This window comes from Megascapheus bottae, chromosome 16, assembly GCF_031878675.1.
Source record: "Megascapheus bottae isolate mThoBot1 chromosome 16, mThoBot2.hap1, whole genome shotgun sequence".
Lineage (NCBI taxonomy): Eukaryota > Metazoa > Chordata > Mammalia > Rodentia > Geomyidae > Megascapheus > Megascapheus bottae.
The window spans coordinates 55,709,805-55,724,274 of record NC_143524.1 but is presented as its reverse complement, the minus strand read 5'-3'; the positions used below and the strand labels follow the sequence as shown (position 1 = coordinate 55,724,274).

At 42.2% G+C, this 14,470-nt stretch overlaps 1 protein-coding gene across 1 annotated transcript in view; it reads left to right on the top strand.

Moving 5' to 3' along the window:
* Positions 1-4,203: 4,203 nt before the first annotated feature.
* The window catches only part of Ctsc (cathepsin C), a 35,235-nt gene continuing 24,968 nt past the window's right edge, over positions 4,204-14,470 (top strand). The window contains exons 1-2 of the mRNA XM_090348590.1: positions 4,204-4,421; positions 6,188-6,333. Coding sequence (XP_090204716.1) covers positions 4,250-4,421; positions 6,188-6,333 — 318 coding nt within the window. The 5' untranslated portion in view covers positions 4,204-4,249. The remainder of the gene's footprint in view (positions 4,422-6,187; positions 6,334-14,470) is intronic.

Here is a 14,470-nt window from a genome sequence, read left to right as displayed (position 1 = left end):
CTCTGCCACTTTCAGCCAGCTGATTGGTTTTGCTTCTTCATGCTGAGATTCCACAGTTTTGCTCTTTTTAGATTGCATCTTGTTGGACTTTTTCTTCTTTGAATAAATGGTAAAGAGAAGGAAAGCAAATTCAAACTGCAGAGCTTTGAAAATAAAATGCTGATATGTACTTTTAGACTTCCTGTTGCCCAATATGTTTGTAACTGGGTTCAAGCTGACTAGATATTTACTATGAAATCAAGGGTTAACTGCCACAACTTCCAAACTAATCCACAGAAGAATTAATCATTTATTCAACCATGAAAAAATTTACTCCCAAGTAAAACTGCTTTTTACTTTCCATTTTTATTTTTTCATGCCAATGCTGGCATGAACTCAAGGCCTTATACTCCCACCTATTTTGCTCAAGACTGGCACTCTACCATTTGAGTCAAACCTTAATTTTCAGCTTTTTGCTGATAAACCTGCTTCTTAAAGCTGGAAAGTAAACATATAATACATTGGCATCTAATAGTATGTTATTCAGCATTAATTAGGTGCTGGAAGTACAGTAGTGTACAAGACTCACAGAGCTCAAGAAGTATGGAGTCCTTCTGATGAATGGCAGATATATAATACATAAGACAATGCATTCATATAGAAAATTTAAGAACTGTTCGGTCAACTTGTTCAACCACTCTGGAAAGAAGACTAACCATAGAGCCTGGGTATTTATCTAATTGACCACAAACCAGGTCACACTAAAGCCACTAGCACAACCACGTTCACTGCAGAATTATTTGCCATAGCCAAGGTATGGAAACAATCCACATGCCCCTCAGTGGACAAATGGAGAATGACATTGGCCCAGCAGTAAGAAGATGGAAAGACTTGGAGAAAAATCATACTAAGTGAAGTAAGCCAGACCCAAAGAAATATGGGCTGCATATTTTCCCTCATCTATAATGATTATCATGTAACTACAATTCTACAAGTAAACCTAATGGACACTAAAAGACTAAAATCACACTTGGACATGATTAATTAAATAGACTCTAAACATGTGGTGAGATCAAAGGAGCATATTCTTAGGAGAGGATCACAAGGGCTCAATATTTAATATATAGTCATATAAAATATGCTTATGGAAATGCACTCTGAAAAAGGGAAACAAGATAGCTTTTTGTGTTTTTCTTTTCTTCTCTGTCTCTCCCCTTCATTGCTGTTTTTGATAGCTGTACCTTTTGTTTTGAATGTAAGTTGATCTGATTTGGGGAGAGCAAAGGGAAGCAAAGAAATAATAGGACATAGCGTGAACTAATTCCACAGTGATACTCACTAAACACTATGTTGAAAAGGAACATATAACTTGGGAGGATGGGGATCGGGAGGGGAAAAATTAGGAGAAAATTAGGGAAGAGGTGACATTATTCCTCATTACCTGACTTAAGTAACTGAAACTCCTTTGTACATCACCTTTATAATAAAAATTTAAAAAGCAGGACCAGGAGTTTGGCCTAGTGGCAGAGTGCTTAACTAGCATGTGTGAAGACCTGGGTTTGATTCCTAGGTAGGTACCACATACATAGAAAAGCTAGGAATGGTGCTATGGCTCAAGTGGCAGAATGCTAGCCTTAAGGAATAAGACCAAGGACAGTGCTCAAGCCCTGCGTTCAAAAACAGAAGAAGGAAAGATAGTATTTGAGATTTGGCAGAACAATAAACCTGGTCATTTGTTTCTGGTGAAGAAAATAAATATTTGGAAATAAAGAGGGCAATGAAGATAAAATAGAGCAATTGGAAAACTCTGCTTTAGTTGTTTCCTTTTTTTTGTTTGTTTGTTTTTTTATTGTAATTAATAAAAGGGTTACATGATATTTGCCAGATAAAAGGTGCATTAATTCACATACATTGATACCCTTTCACATGTCTTGGTACCCATTACCATCTGTGCATCGTCCCTGGGTCCAGCTTGCCTCGGCCACGGTAGCGGCCTCGAACTCCAACTTTCTTTTTCCCTGGCTGCAAGGGGTCATCTGCATGCTCCACCAAGCAAGACTCCACCTATTGAAGGAGAAGAAGGAGGTTGTGCAGGAGGAAGAGATGCCCCCCCCCCCAACGGGAATGCTAATGAGGCAAAAGGGGAGCGGCAAGCTGATAATTGAAGTAGATGATGAAGACTAAACAGGGGGAGGAGGACGAGGGGGAGGAGGAAGAGGAGGTGGGGAAGGGGAGGAGGAAAGGAAGAGGAGGAGGAGGAGAGGAAGAGGAGGAGAGGAAGAAGAGGAGAGGAGGAGGAGGAGAGGAGAAGGAGGAGGAGAGGAAGAGGAGGAGGAGAAGGAGGAGAAGGGGGATGAGGAGGAGACAAAGAGGAGGAGAAGGGGAAGGGGAAGGGGAGGAGGACGAGGAGGAGGGGAAGGGGAGGAGGAAAGGAAGAGGAGGAGGAGAGGAAGAGGAGGAGGAAGAGGAGGGGGAGGGGAAGGGGAAAAGGAGGAGGTCAAGGAAGAGGGGGGGTAGAGGAGAAGGAGGAGGGGGGGAGAAGGGAAAGAGGAGGAAGAAGAGCAAGAAGGTGATGGTGAGGAGGAGGATGGAGATGAAGATGAGGAGGCAGAGGCAGCTCCGGGCAAACGGGGCAGCTGAAGATGAGGAGGATACCAAGAAGCAGAAGACTGATAAGGATGAGTAGACAACAAACAAGGAAAAGGTAACTAAAAAGGCCACCGTGACTTACGCACCCTCAGTCTCAGGCCCTCCGCCCTCTGCTCTCCTCCACCCCACCAAAACCACAGCGAGAATTTGCCACGGGGGAGGAAAATACCAAAACTTCCAAGGCCCTACTTCTTTTTTTTCTTAAAAGTACTTCAAAAAAGGAAAATTTGTTTGCATTTTATTTACATTTTATATTTTTGTACATATATATTGTTAGGGGTCAGCCATTATTTAATGATCTCAGATGACCAAATGAGCCTTCAGAGCATTCTGTCCTACTTCTGACTACTTCGTGTGACCATGTTCATTATAATCTCAAAGGTGAAAGCAAAAAGGTTGTTGAAAACAAAAGCAAAAGCAACAGCCAAAAAAAATCATTTTACGAACATTCCAGTAACTTTTTTGTGTATGTACTTAGCTGTACTATAAAGTAGCTGATTTGTATGAGATGATTAAAAAGGCAAAAGATAAAAAGGTTTTTCCCCTTTTCTATGAAGTTGCTGTTTATTATTATTATTGTTGTTATTAGTTATTGGCTTGTTTGATGTATGTATGAAACAATGTTGTCCAACAACAAATCGGAATTTTACTTTGTTGAATTGTTCTAAAAAAAAACAAAAGAAAATAAAAAGAAAAAAAGGAAATTAGTTAAATGAGCAAGGGGGAAATACTGGTACCTTATCATTTTTACCCCTCCCCGAGACTGATCCACTGGAAATACTTGTAAAAGCAGTGTACAGTGACTAGCTCTGCCCCCCACCCCCACGGTGGACAAGTGATTTCCCCTTTCTGGTACTCCGGTTTTTCATCTGTCAAATAGAAGAGCCGAGAAATAGAATCTTCCCAGTTTGGGTAACTACATCTTATAAAGTTCCAGAGAACGAAAAAAAAGAACAACATCTACAACACCAAACTGGCACATTTGCACTCCAGTTGAATTCTTCAGCAGCCCAACAGGCAAACACCATCAATAGCAATGCAAACAACCCTGGGCAAACCAGAGGTGCTAAGCAAATACCAGGCGGTGCCAACCGAGCCGGAAGGCAGAGGAGTTCTGCAAGTGCAAGAGTGGCTGGAGGTGAGCAAGGCCCAGGCTTTAGAGAACGGAAACAGGGAGCCACACACGTGACAGCCAAGGGTAAGGGAAGAAGAAGAACTGGGGAACGGAGCACCCCGGGGTTCCACCTTTCCTTTCCTGGAGATGTTCTCCACCTCCGTCCTGGACTAAGGTCAGTCATCTCAGCGAGGGGCGCTGCTCCCTGGCTCCCAGTTTTAGGGCGCAGGAGCACTCAGGTGAAGAGCCCCAAGTGCCCCGAGCCCACTGTCTGAGGAGGGGCGGGGGGGGGACTGGTGAGGTCCCCTCTGCTCCCCCTCCCACCCCGGTGTCCCACCGTCCCCGTCCCGTCCCGGCCCCGCCCAGTCCCCGCCCACGCCCCGCCCAGTCCCCCAGGCCCCGCCCACCCCCCTGCGCGCCCTTCGGGGCTTCCGGGCTCCTGCGGCTCCCCGGCCAGTGGACCCGCGCCCAGCTCCTCGTGCGTTCTCGCCTCCCGGTCCTCCAGCCATGCAGCCTCGGCCCCGCGCCTCGCTGGCTGCCCTGCTGCTTCTCCTCTGCGGAGCCCGCGCCGTGCGCGGCGACACCCCGGCCAACTGCACCTACCCCGACCTGCTGGGCACCTGGGTCCTCCAGGCGGGCCCCAGCGGAGCCCTGCGCGACCTCAACTGCTCGGCCCTGGGTGAGCTGCCCGCCGGCGCCGTCCGCCCCCTGCGCCCGGCTCCGCGCTCCCGGGGAGCTGCGGGAACTTGGCAGTCGGTTTCCCGATCGTGTGGCGGGAGCGCGTCTAGCTTCCCAGTTCTCTCTCGGGTCCGGGTGGGATCGCTGAGTGAAGCCGAGGCGATCTGCCATCTGTTGATTCTCCCTTCCAGTCTGCAAAGTTTCCCTGGTGAAGTTTTCCTGGGTGAAGGGAGACGCCGCTGTCTTCTGTGAGGTTGTGGGTACAGGTATTTTATGCGGAGTGATTGCGATTGGATTTAGGAGGATGCTACTAGCTGTAAAGACTTGGGGGGGGGGCTCCCATCGTTTTATGTGTGACAAGCGAGAGTAGAGAACTTCGTCCTTCCTTGTGAGAAAGAACGCCTGACATCAGTAGTTTTATTTAGAAATGGACTGAGCCAAGCACCATGACAGGTTGTTGGCAGGATCTCCATAAGTATCTATGTGTGAATGTTCCATGCGCTCTTAAGTACCTCGGTTATCCTTAAAACAAACAAGCCCGTCCCGATGGGGAGCCAAAACACCACAAGAGTTTAAAAGTCACATTCCTGGTCTCCTCCCAGCCTCCCAGCCTGGGACTTGCATGGAAAGAGTCAAGCCCTCAGTTGCAATGTCCCCATCAGCAGATCAAAGGTTGTGAAGTTATCTGTTTTAATCTGTTTAACTGATTTCCAGACCTTTCTGTGGTTTTCTGTAATCCTAGGCATTGTCTACCAATGTTTGTGCTGTAAATTGAGTCTGCAGGTCTGACCAAAGAGAGGCCTGTATGGACACTGCCAGTCACCTGCACTTTGCCACTCAGAATATTAATCTACCATAAGGAAACACTAGCCAGAGTGTATACATCTTCATGCGCCTCAGCCACTGCTGGCAACCTGTGCCTGTGAACCTACTTTGATCCGACTGCATAGATTTGAGCCCTCAGTTTCTGAGAGTTAGACATGCACATTATTTAAATTATTACTATTGATTTTACTACTTTAGGATTCAAATACCGAGTCATAGGCAGAGTCCCTCCCCCCTTTTTTATGTGCCAGTCCTGGGGCTTGAACTCAGAGCCTGGGCACTGACCCCTGAGCTGTTTTGCTCACTGCTGGCTAGTGTTCTACCACTTGAGCACAGTTCCACTTCTAGATCTTTTTGGTTACTTGGAGCTAAGAGGCTTATGGACTTTCCTGCCTGGACTGGCTTCAAACTGGTTCTCACATCTCAGCCTCTTGCATAGCTAGGGTTAAAGGTGTGAGCAACAGGCACCTGACAATCACTAGTCTTAAAAAAAAAAATCTCAGACTTGGCACTGGTGCCAACTAACCTTGCAAGAGCTTGAACTCCTGATCTCAAGACCCAGTGTGTGTCACACACACACACACACACACACACACACATGAGAATCTTTTGGATTTTTATTTTGTAACTACCACACTTCCCATTCATGTAACTTTGAATATCTTCTGTTCCTGTTTTAAAGAAAAAACAAAAAGGTGAGCTTGATCTCACCGCAATCAGCCTGCAGAGCTATATGACATTTCTGTTTCTGAGAACCGTCACATCAATTTTGTGTGAGAAACTTCTAGAACTTCAGAGGCAGCAAAATGGATTAGTTCTTCATAGAATTTGAGGCCCCAAAAGATGAACAACCTAACCAAGTAGTTGACATCACTGAAGAAATTTCCTTTCCCCTTGAAATTCAAATACCATTCCTTTTCTCTGTATTTTTCTTTTCTGTAGGACCAGTGGAAAAAAAAGTAGTGGTCCATCTTAAGAAGTTGGATACAGCATATGATGAACTTGGCAATTCTGGGCATTTTACCATCATTTACAACCAAGGGTTCGAGATCGTCTTGAATGACTACAAGTGGTTTGCCTTCTTTAAGGTTAGTTTCTGTGTTTGTATTCTAACTTTAGATGAAAAAGAAAAGCTTAATTGATGCCACTATTTCCAAGAGAATTTAGATCATGTAATTTTACTATTTTAAAAAGATTATTTCAAAAATAGGTATATATTCAATTATGAGTAGTTTACTGCATCAAGAGTTACACATTGGATTTATGCCTGTAATCCCAACTACTCAAGAGGCGTAAGGTTTGAGGACTGTCTCTGTAAGCTTGCTCAGGCAGGGAGGGGTATTATCTCTAGTTATCAGCAAAAAAGCCAGAAGTGGAGATGTGGTTCATGTATTAGAACATCAGCTTTGATTGAAAAAGCCAAGTGAGAGTGTAAGGCCCTGAATTCAAACCTCAGTATAGGTAAACACACCAAACAACAACAATAACAACAACAATTTAATTTTGTGACCCCTGGAGGCATGGCTTAAGTATTAGGGTTTTTGCCTAGAAAATAGGAGGCAGTTCAGTCTGAGTTCAACTTCTAAAATAATAATAATATAAATTCATTTTGGTAAGTGTGACCAAAGGCTTATTGTATTTGTTATCATACCTTTAGGTCTAAATGTTACTTTCAGCACAGGGCTTTGTACGGAATCTGTTGGATAGGTAAGATAATTAATTTTATTTTCGTTAGGTCTACATACATGTTCTTTACTATTGCCTCTTGGTTCTTATTGAGAGATTGGTCCATTTGACTCACAGATTAATGCAAAGTGCGGGTAAAATAACACCATAAAATTAGACACTGACGTACAAAACCGTGGAGTTATTCTGCTGATTAAGTAAAAGATAGACCAGCTTGTCTAGGTTATTATTTTTCTTCTCTTGCCAGGAAAGTGCTATTTTATTCATTCTTTATTTAGGTAGACTGCTTTTCATTTAGACATAGTAGAGTTAAAATAGTAAGAGATTCCTATCCATTCCAGATTTTCTTTGGAAGGCAAGTATGAAATAGTTCAAGTAAACTCAGTCTTCAAGTCTGAAGCTAGCTGTTTCTCAAGACACATAGAGTATATAGACAGACACTCTCCTGAGGTAGTGTTTGCAGTCTTGGGAACATCTGATCAGAGTTGATCACTTACAGAGACTGAGGGGAAAGTGGGACATAAATCTGTTCAAAATGACAAGAGACAAAGTAGCAGTGGAAGCCTTAACTTTGAATTGGTTGTGGCTTTTCCTGTGACTGGTGCTTTGTTGAGAATCAGCATATACTATTACAATTGAGACAATCATATTATTTTTTTTTAGAGTAATGACATTCAGTAATTTGTTAAAATAAAAACCCTTCTCTTTATCTACCTTCTTTTCTTTTTCTTTCTTCTCTTCTCTCTTCTCTTCTCTTCTCTCTTCTCTCTTCTCTTCTCTTCTCTTCTCTTCTCTTCTCTTCTCTTCTCTTCTCTTCTCTTTTCATACCAGTTTACTGAGGCTTGAACTCAAGGCCTGATACTCTTAGCTTTTCATTCAAGGCTGGCATACTACCAGAGGCATGCCTCCAATTTTGGTTTTCTGGTGTTTAATTGGTGGTTAAGTCTCATAGACTTCTCTGCCTAAGCTGGCTTTGAACCTTGATCCTCAGTTTCAGCTTCCTTAGTAGTTAGATTACTTGCCTGTACCAGATTAAGACCTCTCGCTTTTGGGGGGAGGTGGGGTGAGGGTAGGTTGGTCATGATACTTGAACTCTGGGCCTGGGTGCTGCCCCTGAGCTCTTCAGCTTAAGTGTAATGCTCTACCATTTGAGCCACACTGCCACTTCTGATTTTCTGGTAGTTAATTGGAGAGAAGAGTCTCAAGGACTTTAGTGTCCCAACTGGCTTTGAACCACAATCCTCAGATCTCAGCCTCCTGAGTAGCAAAGATTACAGGAGGGAGCCACCTGGTGCCCTGCAAGACTTCTCTTTGGTATGAAAAAATAAAGGAAAGAAGGAGATGGAGAGGAAAACAAGGTGTCTTCTTAGCTGGATCTACTAACTCAGCTGGTGAGAATCAGCTTGTGAACACTGCTGAATGGCTATCAATGGCCATTCATCCATTCAGTGGACAGAAGCCTGTGCTTAACCAGTTGTTAGATTTTATTTTTTCCCCATTACTGGGAATTAAACCTAGGGCCTTGTATTTTACTAGGCAAATACTCTACACTCCAGCTATATTTCCAGCCCTTTCACTTTGTTTTTAAGTTGTTTTTCAGATAGGATTTCAGAGCTTTGTCACTTGATCCTTTCTGTCCATCACTGAAGTAACTGGGATTACAGATTTTGCACCATCATTCAGAGCACATATGCTCATGTTCTTAACTTTTTTAAAATATGCATTTTTAAATCCTAACAGTACCAGTGTGAAGTTTAATTATAGTGTACCTATGGTAGATGTATTCTACTTCTATTTGATCTTTGGTTTGTGTTTACATGAGACCTGGGCTTTACAGACCTCTAGTAACTCTGTTATAGTCCTTCAAAGGCTCTTTACTGAAAGAAGCGGTAGATAAGAAATGTTCTTTAAGCCAGGCATTGTAGTTCACGCCTGTAATCCTAACTACTTAGGATGGTGAGGTCTGAGGATCAAGGTTCAAAGCCAGTCTGGGCACAAAAGGACCTGAGACTCTTATCTCCAATTAACTTCTAGAAAATGAGAAGTGGGGCTTGGCTCAAGGGTAGGGTGGTACCCTTGAGAGCTCAGGGACAGCCCCTAGGCCGAGTTCAAGATCCACCAAAAAAAAAAAAAAGTTCTTTTTTTTCCTTTCAATTTTTCTTTGTGTCCTGGTACTGGGGTTTGACCTCGTGGCCTCGTGCTTTCACTTGACTTCTTTGATGAAGGCTCATGCTCTCCCAGTTGAACCCTGCCTACTCCTCTGACTTTTTGCTAGTTAATTGGAACTAAGAATCTCCCTCACTTTTCTCTCCACAGCTGGCTTTGAACCTTGAACTTTAATTTCATCCCCTGGAATAGCTAGAAATACAGGCCTGAATCACTTGCACCTGGCAAGTTATTCAGTTTTTATTATGTGCCCTGAACCTTGTCCTTGGTGTCTGTCATTTTCTTCCTCTTCCTCCATCTTCTTTAGTTTAGAACACAGTAAACCCTTAGTTGTATTTGTTAAAAAATGAAAATAATGTGAATCTCAATTTAAAAATCAGTTGAATAAATCATGAAGTGGGAGATGGGGAATAGTATATATACACAGATGAATAAATAATTCACCCACTTGGTATTCAGAGCTAGTTATTTTTTTGGACTACAGAACTGAAGGAAATGGTAGAGAAATCCTTTCTTCTATTTAATTATGAGAAACATCGTAATCAGAAATAGACAAGTTTTTTTTGTTTGTTTGTTTTTCATCAGGGACAGAGGGAATACTTGGTAGCCCACTGAGGAATTAGACTATTTCTTTGAATTCTTTTTCAGCTCAGTGTGCACAGATTGGTATAATGGCAGAGCCTGAGAACATTAAGCCAATTAGGTCAAAAGAAAACCACTTTTAAGCCCAGTGTAGTGGTTCATGTCTACAGTTACAGTTAACCACCTCATAGGCCAAAGAGGAGGATTATGAGTTTGTGACCAGCCTGGCCCCCACAGAGCAATTCTGAGGTCTGCCTGGATTACAGAGGGAGACCTTGCCTAAAAAAAAAAAAAAAAAAAAAAAAGTTAAAAATAAGACCATTTTTTTTTTACAATCAGAGTTAAAAGATTCTCAACCCTAAGTGAGATAAAAGTATGCATGTACAAATGCCCAAACACTAGTGTGACACATAAGGAGATGAGTTGGAGATAACTAGTGGGCGATTAGGTAGGTGCCTGTGAATGAAACTGTACAGATGTCTATTCTCTCTCTAAATAGGAAGAATGTTCCTACCCACCCACCCATCTGATTTTGTTATACATTTTTTTGAAAGATTCTACCTGGCAAACTCGTTACTAAGATCATATTATCTTCTCCTACAGAAAAATCTGTCACTCTGATCAGTAGTTAGGCTTTGTGATAAGAATAGTAATATCACTAAGTAGAAGAGAATATACCTGAGTACAATAGTAGAATATAAATGATTTTTTTTTCTGTTTAAGTGCCAATATTTCAGGCCCATAATCTTAGCTACTCAGGAAATTAAGATCTGATGATTGTGATTAAAAGCCAACCCAGGCAGGCAGAAAAGTGTTTGAGACTCTTATTTCTGATTAATCAAGAAAAAGCCTGAAGTGGAAGAGTGGCTCAAGTAGCAAGGCACCAGTTTTGAGTAAAAAAGCTAACTTAGAAAGGCCTTGAGTTCAACCCCTAGTATCAGCATAATGTTACTGTAACTAATATGACTGCAAGAGTGATGAGAAAAAGAGGTTTAAAATGAAGGGAAAACTGGGCAGTAGTGGCTTATGCCTGTGATCGTAGCTATTCAGGGGGCTGAGACCTGGAGAACCTGGCAAAACTATCTCTAGAGACTCTATATCTTGAGTGACTCCATCTCTGTATAACCAGTAAAAAGGTAGAACAGCCAGCCAAGCACGTGGGGCTCTGAGTTCAGACCTCAGTTCAGAGAGAAACAAACTAAAATGAGTTACATTTGTACATTTGTGACTAACTGCCTTCTTCTGCACTGACTTTTCCTGGAGTGTGCTTTAGTGCAGGTGGCAGACATAGCCTGCTCACATCTCCTCTCAAAGTGCTGCAATGCCTGTGTTACTGTATCTGAGGGTTACAGAATGATGAATTTAGGGTCTATTCCTAAATTAATTAGGTTTGGTTAAGGTTATGGTAAATTGGAAACTTGCTGTAAATATGTTGGTTTAAATAAGTGACAATATAGGCTAGTTTCTAAGACTATCAGATTTTAATGTCATTTGGTGGTACTAGACAAGCCCTTTTTTTTTTTTTAGTCCTGGGGTTTGAACTCAGGGCCTGAGTATTGTCCTTGGGCTTTCCTCTAGGCTAGAGCTCTATCACTTGAGCCACAGCACCACTTCCAGCTGTTCTATGTATGTGGTACCAAGGAATTGAACCCAGGTCTTGGTACCTGCTAGGTAAGCACTCTACTACTAGACCAAACTCCTGGCCTCAAGCCAACCTTTTAAATACACTAAGCAGAATACTAAATTATGTCTGACTTAGTGATATGATGACCCCCCCTTCTCTTTGCTTTTGTGGACTCTGATTTCTTTTGTCTTTTTTTTGGTGGGGGGGGCAATGTTGAGGTTTGGACTCAGGCTCTTATGCTCCTAAGGCAGGAACTCTAGTATTTGAGCCAAGCTGCCAGGCCCTTTTGTGTTTCAGTTTTCCAGAGAGGGTCACATACTTTTTGCCCTAGTCAGACTCTCTGTGATCCTCTTATCCATACCTCCCTTGTAGCTGGGATTATAGGTATGTGCCACTTTGTTCATTTTAAAAATGATTTTTGAATGACAACCTGTAGAAACTACTCTATACATTATCTCAGACAATCTATGGAATCGTCCAGAGGGAGTCATGTGACAGCAGCTCTAGCTCCAAGCCCTCTCTCAAATTGAATACGATTTCTAACCTTTACTGGTTCTTGTTTTACTTTCTGGGAGGCAATAACAGAAACTTAGTAGGAAAGAGAGCAGTAGAGAAAAACCTCAGATTTTATTTTGAAGACTGAGCTATTCAAAGGCTGAACAATGTATATAATATGTCAAACAAGACTCAAGGTAGTTAAGAATTTTATTACTTTATTGTTTATTTGTTTTGTTGATCCTGGGGCTTGAACTCTGGACCTGGACACTGCCCCTAAGCTCCTTTTGCTCATGGCTAGCACTCTACCACTTGAGCTACAGCACCACTTCTGGCTTTTTCTGTGACTAATTGGAGATGAGTCTCAGGGACATTCATGCCAGTGCTCAGCTTAAGAATTTTATTTGCTAATCAAGGAACTCTTACTGATTGCTAGTTGAGTTCTCCAATCTTAATGGAGAACAACACCACCATGGGTAATGGAATTCTAAACTAAAATAACACTACCACAGCAGTTGCTACTATAGGATGCTACTTAAAACCAGAACTATGTGTTTAGAAGCCCTTGCCAATTAGATATGCAAGTAATCTGTATTGATTTTGTGACCAACCTTTTTCCCACTAAAGTCAATCATAGTAATAGTGTCTCAAACTTGAAATTCTAGTTCTACAGGGGGCTGAGATCTGAAAATCCTAAGTTCAAAGATAGCCCAGGCATACAAATCCATGTTGTTCAAGTGGTAGAGTGGGAGCCTTGAGTAAGAAAACTAAGGGTCAACACACAGGCTCTGTGTTCAAGCCCAGTATTGATACATACCCCCCCCCACACACATGCAAAATCAGAAAGCCATGCTAGTGTTTCACCACCCCTTCAGGGGTTTACTTTTAAGATAACTTACTTGAAGTTGCTGGTATCTCACATCTGTATTTGAAGTTACTCAGGCGGATAAGATCCAGAGGATCCAGGTTTGAGGCTAGCTTGGGCAGAATAATCTCAAGAGACTCTATCTCTAAATTAATGAGAAGAAAACCTGGCTGGATTCATGACTCAAGTTGTAGAGTACCAGCCATGCAAGGTATAGATAAGTCCTAGAACCCATTTCTCCTCCCCAAAAGGCATAATATATTTTAGAAGAATTATTTTAGAGACAAACTTTAAAAAATATATAGCTTTGATATAGCATGGAGGTCTTTTTTTTTTTTTTCAGTCCAGGGACTTGAATTATGGGCTTGGGAGCTTTTGTGCTCAATTCTAGTGCTCTACCATTTGAGCCTCAGCTCCATAGTTTATTGGACATAAGAGTCTCATAGACTTTCTTGCTTGGGCTAGCTTTGATCTGCGATCCTCAGATCTCAGCCTCCTGAGTAGCTAGGATTACAGGCATAAGCCATTGATGACCAGCATTGTTTTTAAGAATGTTTTTTACAGGAGGGAAGGTATCAGAAGTGTACCACGTAATGTACTTTATATTTTCTTTCTTGATGCTTCGTTTCAACATGAATCTGTTTGCCACCGTAAAATCTTTGTAGGATGTCACAGACTTTGTCAGTCAGTTGTTCATGCAGCTGGGAAGTGTGGGAATGTATGATTTGCCACATCTGAGGAACAAACTGGGTGAGCTCCATTAAAATATTTTTAACTGTCTTATTAAAAACCAGCTTCCTCTTTGCCTTCTGCAAATCAGTGTTTATTCTTCAGAGAGAAGGAAAGTGGAGAGAGGAGAGATTTCTTAGAGATCTCTTGCTTGAGCCTGCATAAAAGCTGCTGTTTCTAACTTGCTAGCATGGTTTTCTGCGAATGCTTTCTCTGTTCCTGTCATTTCTGTTGGCATAGACTGAGTCTCAGAGGCATACTTGTAATAGGAGTGGAAACATGAACCCAAAAGGATGAAAGATCACCTTGGGAAAGATTGGCTCGAGTTCACTTAGAGTTCTCAGTCCAGCTGTGCTCTTCCTGTGGCTTATCTCCTGAAAGGCTGCCAGAGGGAGAAGCTACTCAGGATACCATCTTCCACAGCTGCCGTTCAGTAGAGGTGGTTTTCATAGGAACTGACATACTCACCGCTCCTCCCTTTTAAAGTGGCTACTCCTAGGAAAGCCCAGGTGACTTATGCCTGTAGCTCTTATCTACTCAGGAGGCTGAGCTCTGAGGATCAAGGCTTGAAGCCAGCCTGAGCAGAAAAGTCTGGGAGATACTTATTTCTCATCAGCGAAAAGTTGCAAATGGAGATGTGACTCAAATAGAACTCAGCCTTAAGCAAACAAACAAATAAATAAATAAATAAATGTTCGAGGCCCTGAGTTCAAGGTCTAGTACCAGCAAAATGATGATGGTGATGATAATTATAAACTGACTTGGAATGTTGAATGGGAAGAAGAGTTTTCTTTTCATGAGTAGATTTTTGAATGGCTGTTCCCACTGACTCCATAAATCCCTAAATTTAGATGGCTAAAGTTTTGATTGGATGAATGGATGCTCTAAGAATCAATGTCTAACGACATTGTGTTTTTAATATGGTTCTCCCTTTCTTCTTCCTTATTTCCTTGATTTTTGAGAACTAAAAGTGAGTGGAAATAGAGAACTGAGAATCAGTGTTAAAAGCACCAGTGCCCATGTCAGCACTTTGCAGACATAAGTCTGCCTTCAAGTGTGTCATATGGTGTCCTTAGCT